Source organism: Adiantum capillus-veneris, chromosome 12 (genome assembly GCF_014529385.1).
Source record: "Adiantum capillus-veneris isolate H3 chromosome 12, ASM1452938v2, whole genome shotgun sequence".
Classification (NCBI taxonomy): domain Eukaryota; kingdom Viridiplantae; phylum Streptophyta; class Polypodiopsida; order Polypodiales; family Pteridaceae; genus Adiantum; species Adiantum capillus-veneris.
Window position 1 is genome coordinate 45,967,972 of NC_140942.1, and position 9,351 is coordinate 45,977,322.

At 42.5% G+C, this 9,351-nt stretch overlaps 1 protein-coding gene across 1 annotated transcript; it reads left to right on the forward strand.

Annotated features, from left to right (window-relative positions):
* Positions 1–7,692: 7,692 nt before the first annotated feature.
* LOC147445688 (uncharacterized) lies at positions 7,693–9,080 on the forward strand. Its single transcript, XM_086526089.1, has one exon. It carries the CDS (start codon positions 7,830–7,832, stop codon positions 8,706–8,708), a length of 879 nt encoding a protein of 292 aa, XP_086382215.1. The 5' UTR covers positions 7,693–7,829; the 3' UTR covers positions 8,709–9,080.
* Positions 9,081–9,351: the final 271 nt, after the last annotated feature.

The window sequence follows — 9,351 nt, forward strand, 5'->3', positions numbered from 1 at the left end:
CAATGAGCTTCATGGTAAAAGCTCCATTGCATGGTCATCGTCCCCTCATTGTGGAGATAGCTCACGGGGGTATCATCAATAAAAACATTTTGGAATCCATTTAGGAATGTAGAAAATTCTAATTCCTCTTTATTCCCGTCTTTTTTTTTTTTGTTATTGGTTGAAACATTGAATTCATTTACAGACTTTCTAACAAAAATCATGTATATGAATATATAGATTTTCATTAACTTGTGAAAAGCATGCATATTTACATGGGATAGAATTCTACCCGACTCATAAACATGTATGTACATATCTCCTAGCTTAGGAAAAACAAAAGCCTTTTGCTATGAGCATCCTCTTTTGGAGTTTCCAGCTTAGAAACTCAAGGCGGATTGTTGCGTGCATTTATTTGGGGACAAGAACGATAGACATGCCCTTGCTGTCCACACTTGTATCATTTGTTATCCTTACGATAACACTATTTCTCTGTTGGAGAGAGTCTATTCTTACCTTTGTAGAATCCTTTCTCCTTAGCTTTGTTATCAGTGTTGCTAGAGTTGCCTTTGGAGGAATTTTGAGAATTATTCCTTCCTCTAGGCTCATTTTGATCCTTCACTTCCATGGGCTTAGAGTTTCTCTTAACCCCTTGTTGGAAATTGATTTGAGAGGCGACCATAGTATGGTGTATGACCGCCGATATGGCATTAGGCCTTTGTGAGTTGATATACTCGGCCATCTCGTCAAAAAGACCCGCACAAAATTGTTGCTTTTGCTACTCAAAGCCTATCTTTTTGTAGACACTGGCTTTGAGAAGTAAATCCCAAAACTTATCTATATACTTCTGGATAGACTCGTAGGGAGAGAGTTTCAAGCTTTGCCATTCTGTGAGGACATTGTCTTTAGTGTTGCTTGCCAGAAATTGTTTCAAGATGGAGGCTCTTAAAGCCTTCCATGTCCTTGGAGCTTTCTTTTGGGCTTGTAGGCTAGCCCACCATTGATGAGCGGGGCTCTGAAATGCATAGATACCTGACGCAGTTTCGAGGACTCCATGAAGTCCTCATCACCAAAAGCCACATCAAAATGTTGGATGAAGGCCAAGATCTTGTCCGTAGCACCAAAGGTGCCATCATAGCTAAGAAAAGTGGTGTCCTTTCCTCCCTCCTTGAACTTCTTCAGCTTCTTGGACCTTCTCCATACCGGATAGGACTTGCGATGGCCTTTCCTTTTGGGCTCTTTGAGAGAAGAGCCGCTACCTTCATTGGAATATGAGGAAGGTGATGAAGATGGAGAAGAGGGTGACCTCTTTCTCTCCTTTTCCTTCTTTTGGTACCTCTCTTTCTTTTTGTGATAACGAGGAGGAGGACTTTCCGGAAATCTTTCTCTCTTGGGGGGGGGGTTGGAGATCGTTGAGGTTGCTGTCTTCTTGGAGCCACATCTTCAGAAGTATTGGGAGACTCACTTCTTTCTCCTTCTCTTGAGGAAGGCTCTATAGTAGAGAATTCACCTTTCTTCTTGGATGGAGGTAAGCCCGCTAGTAATCATTTAAGCGCTTCATATGGGTTCTCCTCTTCTCTCACCATAGAGAGCCCTCTCTTGGAAATATCTTGAAGAGACTTCTCAGGTGCTCTCTCTTTTGGGGGAGTTGGGAGAATACCATAACTATGAAGTTGTTGGAAAACTTCACCTTGTAGGGCTGGGCTTCCCATAGCTTGTTGCAGTTTAGAAACAAGACACTTGATGAACATGGGAGCATCATCATTAGCACCTTCATGTGCAAAATCAAAGTTATCAATGCTCGTTCTACTCTCTTGATTATTGTCAGCCATGTTAACAAAATTTATGTATATACTTAGTGTATGATTTGGCAATTCAAAACCTTAGTTGCCACTCCTCTTAGCCTTTGAAAATCGGCTCTTAAGTATCTACACCCATGGCTCAAAGTGGTTAATTATAGAGAGTAGAGGAGTAGGTCTAACATAGAAGAGTTTCCGAGGGTTAGCTCCTTTCGGACTTCTTATGGCTCAATAATGGTAAAGCCATAGGCAAGTCTAAAAAGACTCCATTATTAAGTCCAAATCTCCCGAGGTGTGCACCATATCCCACATAGTGGGCTCAACAAAACCGATAATAGATCCCAGTTCCACTTACCCTAATAAAATTAACAACATCAACCAATTATAGGCGACTTAAGGACCTCTCTTCTTAAGCAAGAAAAGAGAAACCAAATGCTCTGATACTAATGTCATGGAAATGGCCTATGAACTTAGAGAATAGCGGAATTCAGAGAATTAGAGTGAGCAACTTTGAGAGCATAGATGGTGTACTTAATTGGTAGTAGCAACTTAATCATAACACTTAATTAACTAGGCATGAGCAATACCTTTGCAAGAGAGAGAGAGAGAGAGAGAGAGAGAGAGAGAGATTTTAGAGAATATGACAACAGTTGAGGATCGGATTTATGTGGAGCCGGTCCCCCTTCCAAAAGGCATTTGCATTATAGATTCTCTCATTACGAGAGACTTAATACAATACAATCTTTGTGTTCCTTGAGACCTCTTTGGCAATATGGAGATGGAAGCTTCATACACCAAGTTTTTGCATAATATCAACAATCAATCTTAGCTTGAAAACAATCAAGAACTCGTGAACATCATTAGTCTTTGTGTTCCCTAAATCATTTGAGTGCATGAGGATGTATACTTTTATGCATCAACTTGTGCATAAAGCAACAATTAATCTACCTTGCAATACAATTAATCTACTTGCATTAAGTAACTAATCTACTTGCAATAAACCATTATCCTTCTTGCAATAATCATAACATGCACTTTGTGGAAAGCATTAACTATCCCAAGCCTCAGTCCCAAGACCTCAAGCACCTTCGAAGGTGGAGAGAGCTAGCAAGGAAGAGGAAGAAGAAGTATTCCATAGGAGAAAGAAATAATTCCTCACTTATCATCACTCTTCTTGCTTAGCATACATAATAGCATAGTAATGAAAATGGAGAATATGGAAAGCTTAATCATTTAAGCATAGCTCTTGGTTGGATTTGCATTCCATAGCCAAGAGTGTTGGTGTAGGCTCTCAACTTCTCAAGGAGCTTGGAGAAGAAGATGGAGCTCTTGCACCTTGCCTAGCACACAATCAGAGTGTTTGTGAGTGTGTGTGGGTGAGTGTACCCCCTAAGCAACCCCCTAGCTTCCTTGGGTCGACCCCCCTTGTAGCTCATGCTTGAAGGTCCTTGGAACCCTCCAGGCCTAGCCAATCATAAGCAGGAGGCATTACAAGCAGCAAGGGTAGCCTTGAGACAAGTGTCCCCCTTTCGCCTTTGAGAGAGAGGACTTGATAAATGCAAAATAAATTAACTAAATCCCCTAAATTATCATTGGACCCCTTGGGTGGCCAACCAATAGGCTTCAGGCACACAATAAGGGAAACATGAGGAGGAACTTGACAAGTGTCCCTTTTGCTTTCTTTGTACCATGCATGCCTTGTGTGAGTGTGTGGGTGTTCTCTCTCACCCCCCCTCATGTAGGGCTCGCCCCCTCCTTGTAGGGATTGAATCTTTGACTTTTTTACACTTCAACCCCTCATGCATAGGCCCAGTTCCCACCACAAGCTTGGCCCTTAAGCACTTTAAGCTTGGGCTGCGTTCTCACCTCAAGTGCAACCCTAACATCTCAAGCATGTCAAGCACCTCAAGCATCTCAATCATTAAGCACCTCAAGCATCTCAAGCTTGTCCCTTAAGCACTTTAAGCTTGGATTGGGTTCTCACCTCAAGCGCAACCCTAACATCTCAAGCATGTCAAGCACCTCAAGCATCTCAATCATTAAGCACCTCAATCATCTGAAGAACCTCAATCATCAAGCACCTTAGTCATCAAGCATGACAAGCATGACAAGCACCTCGAGCTGGGTCGGGTTCCCTCGCCTCAAGCTCAGCCCGAGCTTACCTAAGGTCAAAGGACTTTTACACATATTATTGGAGGTCTTCAATGAAGCTAACCCTAAGGTCTTATGCTCCATTGGTTAGCCTTGCTCTTTGATAGACCATCTCTCATTTGGGATCCTTTACCATTGGCCCCGTGTTGAGCACATGTCTATATCTTAACCCTTGTTCCCGTTTATTCTCCCACATTAAGTGATCAGTTTAATATGAGAAAATCATTTGGGTTGGTTAGATATTATTTTTTATGACAATATGTGTACCAATGCATGGTAGAATAGAGGTCATTACTTAAGCCCATAGTGGTGATTCATGAGTTCATTTTTCTATTGACATCACTTATAAGAAGATATTTCAATTAGAACTATGGTGGCAAGCTATGATAGCTAATGTCAAGGCATTTTGAAAAACTTGTGATGCATGCTAGAGGATGGGTAGAGTAGTAGTTATAACTCCTCTCACTCCAATACAGCCTTTGCTCTATGGGCATACCAAACAACTTATAAGGTTACCACTGGAATGACATTGTTCCTAATTGTATATGGAACAGAAGAAATTGTGTCAAGTTTTCGACAAGCAGTGGAGCATGGCATGGACTTCAATCACAATCTTCAGTAGAGATTGGAAGAATTACTATGACTGAATGAGTTAAGGCAACGAGAAATGCTGGAACAAGATGTGAGTCAGCATCGAAGGAAGCACTGGCATGACAATAGAATCAAAGTCAGAGAATTTCATAGAGGATATATAGTTCTACTTTACCAATCTAAATTGGGAGCAAAAAACCAAACCTCAAGATAGCCTAGTCTGGGCATATGAAGTAGACTAGGTGTTCTCCAATGGTACAGTCAGACTGCACTATCTGTCTGGATTACTGATGCCTAGAGTGTATAATGGGGCCAAAATTAAGCTTTACTATTCTAGTAGTGAAGGGGTTCCAGAGAATGTTGATAGTAGTCCTTTCGAGACATTGGTACTAGTAGACCAGTATGAACCAGAAGCAGAGTCTTTGAATCTTTTTCATATCATGCAAGTAATAGCATCACTTCTAGAGCAAGTAGATATTCAAGACCACCAGACACAGCCCAAGTCAGTCTTAGGTAATGGTCCAAATGGAATCAATGATCAAATCATAAAAGGCATAATGTCACATCTGGCAAAAGTGACGAATGCATGTGTGCCACGTCAAATTTGGTGCACATAAATCCAAAAACGGAAAGTAGTGGAGCTTTTATGGTGTGCACCCGTATAACAATGAGACGTGTTAGCATTTTCATGCACAAGTCTCCTACATGACAACTTTTCGTTGTTTCCCATCCTCCATCGCCAAGATCTAAGACTCCCACAACACTACCTACAACCTCATCGTTGTCTTCTGCAACACCTCATCCTGCTTTACCTGGCACACCATGCTACGACTTTGAGAATACAAGTGAGTCTTCTTCCTCTCCACCATGTTCTGTGCAGAAAAAGTTTATGGATAGACAAAAGATGTCAGAAAGGATGCAAGAGCAAATGGATGAAGATATAGCAATGATCAGTACTATCACAAAAGCTCTACCTTTCATTCAGTACTGAAAGATTCACAAACCAAGAAATAAAGCTCCTAAATCTTTGGGATTTTTAGGCAGTGGTTTAGGCCACAAAACTTGATTTTGACATAGAAATTGATTTTGTACTAGATGCATTTGATATTGACCATTGTACTCCTACAGTCAATGGAGTCTAATTTGCAAGTCACAACTTGTTATAGAATTGATATTTTATTATCTATTGCAGCTGACAGGTGGCAAGAGCATCAGCAGATAATGGATTATGCAGAAGGATGTTACATTTTATGTATATTTGATTATTCAATTGCTCTTTGTGAGCTTTGGCCAATTATGTCCGGCCGGTCAGTTTGTAACCAATTTGACCATTCAAGAAATCTATATAACAAATACGTGCAAGAGGGAAATGGTCACTCTTGTGCGGGGGGAGATTGCACCCAGTGCTTACGTTGCTCTTCTCTCCTCTTCCCTTTTCTCTCTCGCCGTGCCGGCGTAGCACTCCATTCTAGGAGGTGCGTCTGCACGCGCCCTATTGCTCTCTCTCGCACTCTGTCTCCCTCTGTTCGTGTATCTCGCGATTGTGCGCCTATGTGGTTGCCAGGTATGTCGATAAGTCGGTTTATGTCTTGCTACGTGCTATTTCCGAGTATTTTGCACGGCAGCCAGGCTTCCGGTTGTAGCAGTGGTATCAGAGCTTAGGCTATGCTCCAAGACTAATGATTATGATCGATAAGCAGCAGCTAAGTATTTTTCTTTCTTGTGTTGGTAGATTCCATGAATTGCTTCACTTTGTACTGATTAATGTTGATTGTATGATATAATTAGTGAATTTTTGAAATTAAATTAGAGTCCCTTCTTTATCGCCATAATTTAGTGCTCGTTAATGTAAATATTGTGTTAATTAAACATAGAAAACATGGATTAAACTAAAAATCATGTCGAGATGATTAGTTATGACAAAGAGGAGTAATACATAGCATTTAGTAGGTCGATATTAAGTAGAGCAGAATCTTACTCGAGAGGGCTTAGCGACAGTTTACATTATAGGATTACGAGGATAAATTTTAAGGTCATAGAAAAGTTGAACGCAGACAAGAATAGAGGCAGAGGAAGATTAACGATCCCGAGTGAACCTTTGAGCTGTGCTCAAACTTGATCGTGGAGTGGATGATGATGAGGAGATAAGCACAATCATTAGCTCCGAAATTAGGATTATTATTATTATTATTATTTAGACTAATATGAAGGAAATCCGTTGTGATGACCAGAGGCATCACATCACACATGATCAGCACGATGGAGCTTGCGAGCGATAGGGTGGACTATTGACATTGCCCGTGGAAGACGATGTAGGCGTTAATTCCCCAACTCGGATGTTGATTCACTTGCGGCTCGAGATAGGTCCATCAGCCCCCATCATAACACGCCTTAGAGACAGCCCCCAATCAACTCTCTCTGAAGATCGAGCTACCATGCAATGCCCTATTTTGCATGGCCGTTTATGGCGCAACCCACTGTGGTAAGTGGCCTCACTGCTTTGCAATTTTGGTCATCTTGTCACTGCTGCTTGCCGTTCCCTCTCGACCATTCAAAAGTACACTCGAGCTCTCTCTCCCACTAATCGCCATGCAGTTTTTGCCAACTGACAACATGCACACACATGGCATGGCGCAGACTCTCACCCTCTCATTTTTTTTAAAAAAAAAATCAGCCGCTAGAAACTCGCTTATCACCCTCTCCCTTGTTCGCTTTTGCCAGCCACTCAAGTAGTACCGCTCTCGACCGCCAACCTCCATGCATTTCTCTTGCAATTTACAGCTACGTGACCTCTTTTTTCTCTCCCTCTCTAATCAAACTACAGCCCAACCACCAGGGCGCTAACCCTCACCCACTTCATCCTGCAGTGCCATCACCCAACCCTCTGTCCACCAGTGGCGTCACACTCCATTAGCGCATCCACTCACCACCCCTGCATGCACCCAAAAGGCGGCCATTCAGATCAGCCACTCAACTCTCTCTCTCTCTCTACCTATCCACCAACCAACGAGTAGCCGCCAGATCAATTTATCTCTCTCTTACACACACTACGCCGCCAACCAATCTCACTTTCTCTCTATCCCCCATGCAGCCACAGTTTTCTCTCTGCGCTCACTCCCTACCAGCTGCCTATCAAGGGACATACAAACCATACAAAAAAAAAAGGGGCGGCTCTGCTCAGTTCAGTCGATGCTCGTCTGCATGGCGCCCACAACAAAGGGCAAAGCAAGCAGCATGCAGACGAACACATAAGCACCCAAGACTACGGGCCTAACAAGCAGGGCTGCTTCCTTATGTAATCTGGCACGAATGCATACAAACCAACAATGCTTATACAGCATGCCCAGAGAACACTGCAATGGGCTGATGGTAGAGTACTACCTCTGCAAGCTTACAATATTCAACATGGAGATGCTGCCAGCAAGGGGGTCTCACAGTTTCGGTGCTATAGGACGAGCACCGAAACATCTCCCAGCCCCTTCTCGGCCGCTGGCGGCCATCCAATACTCAGGAAGATGTCAACCTCCTGTCACACAAGGAGATAACCTATCCAACCCATTCAATGCTGATTATTATGTATATGACAAATGGTTCTATCTGCTTTTGATCAAGATCGGCGCACCGAATGAACGGCATTGGCGCAACGAGACAAGGCTGCATGTTCACAACCCCAGAGGCAAGGTGAACTGGGAAGAGACTGACACTCACATTCACATATTTGATGACAACATTGATGACTGGCAAAACGTGAGCCATTGCGTACATCATTTGTGGGAGCTCAACGATTTTGCTGCTGCAAATTCCAGCTCCGCCGGATGGACCAAGCGACAAGCCATGAAAAGGCACTTCACTGTCAAGGATAAGACTGTCAGAGTCGTCGTTCGCACCAACTGGATCAACAATTACCAATGCGAAGTCTCCATATCGCTACTTCACAGTGTTGCCCCTCTTGTGGAGTATAAGGGCAATTGTGCTGATCTACAATGTGCCATCTACCTTTTCACTGCCTGGGCGTGGTTCTCTAAGGAACCAGGCTATGGTGTGATTGATGCAACAAGAGGCAGGGTCTCCAGAGGAAGTAAGTTCATTTATACAGCTCAGCTTGCTCACTTGCATAAAGCCCTAAGTACTCGTGAGTATGAATTGAGAGTTTGTCAGCATGAAGATCATGGCTTCTACGTAGCGTAAACATCAATCATCACATTGAGCTGCATATGAGAATTTGTGTGTGTGTGTGAGAGAGCTCGATCACGACCTTCACATGCTTCGTTCTCTGTAGCATTCGTTCCTTCATAACCTGCAACTTACCCCCCCTCAGCCAGTGGTGCTCTCTCTTCATCTGATACGGAAGCCTCCCCCTCATGCAATTGGCGACCATCGACAACGCTCTTGAGCGACTGTTGCAAGGCTTTTTCACGTTTTTTTTAATAAAAAAAATGCCCAATGTACAGCATCCTCAGCAATTGACACCGATGCTAATGACAATTTTTTCAATCTTTTGTTATACTACATTTTTCTTTTTTGTACCTAGACATTGTATTGGATCCATAAGGATTATATCAATTTGGTCTAATAAGATTTTTGCAGACAGTTAATACATTAAGGAAGTCATGTTGTCCTTCGTAAGCATATGTGCTTGTATTTTTTATCATCAACTCCGGTGTTCTATTGTTGCATATTCTAGATGTGGTAGCATAAACAAATTTAAAATAATACTAATCATAATCATAAAAATCATCACCTTACGTAGGTTCCATGACTATCATTGGCCAATTCAAAAATTGATGACCACATTAAAATTAGAGACGATAATCACGATCCCAGACCTTAG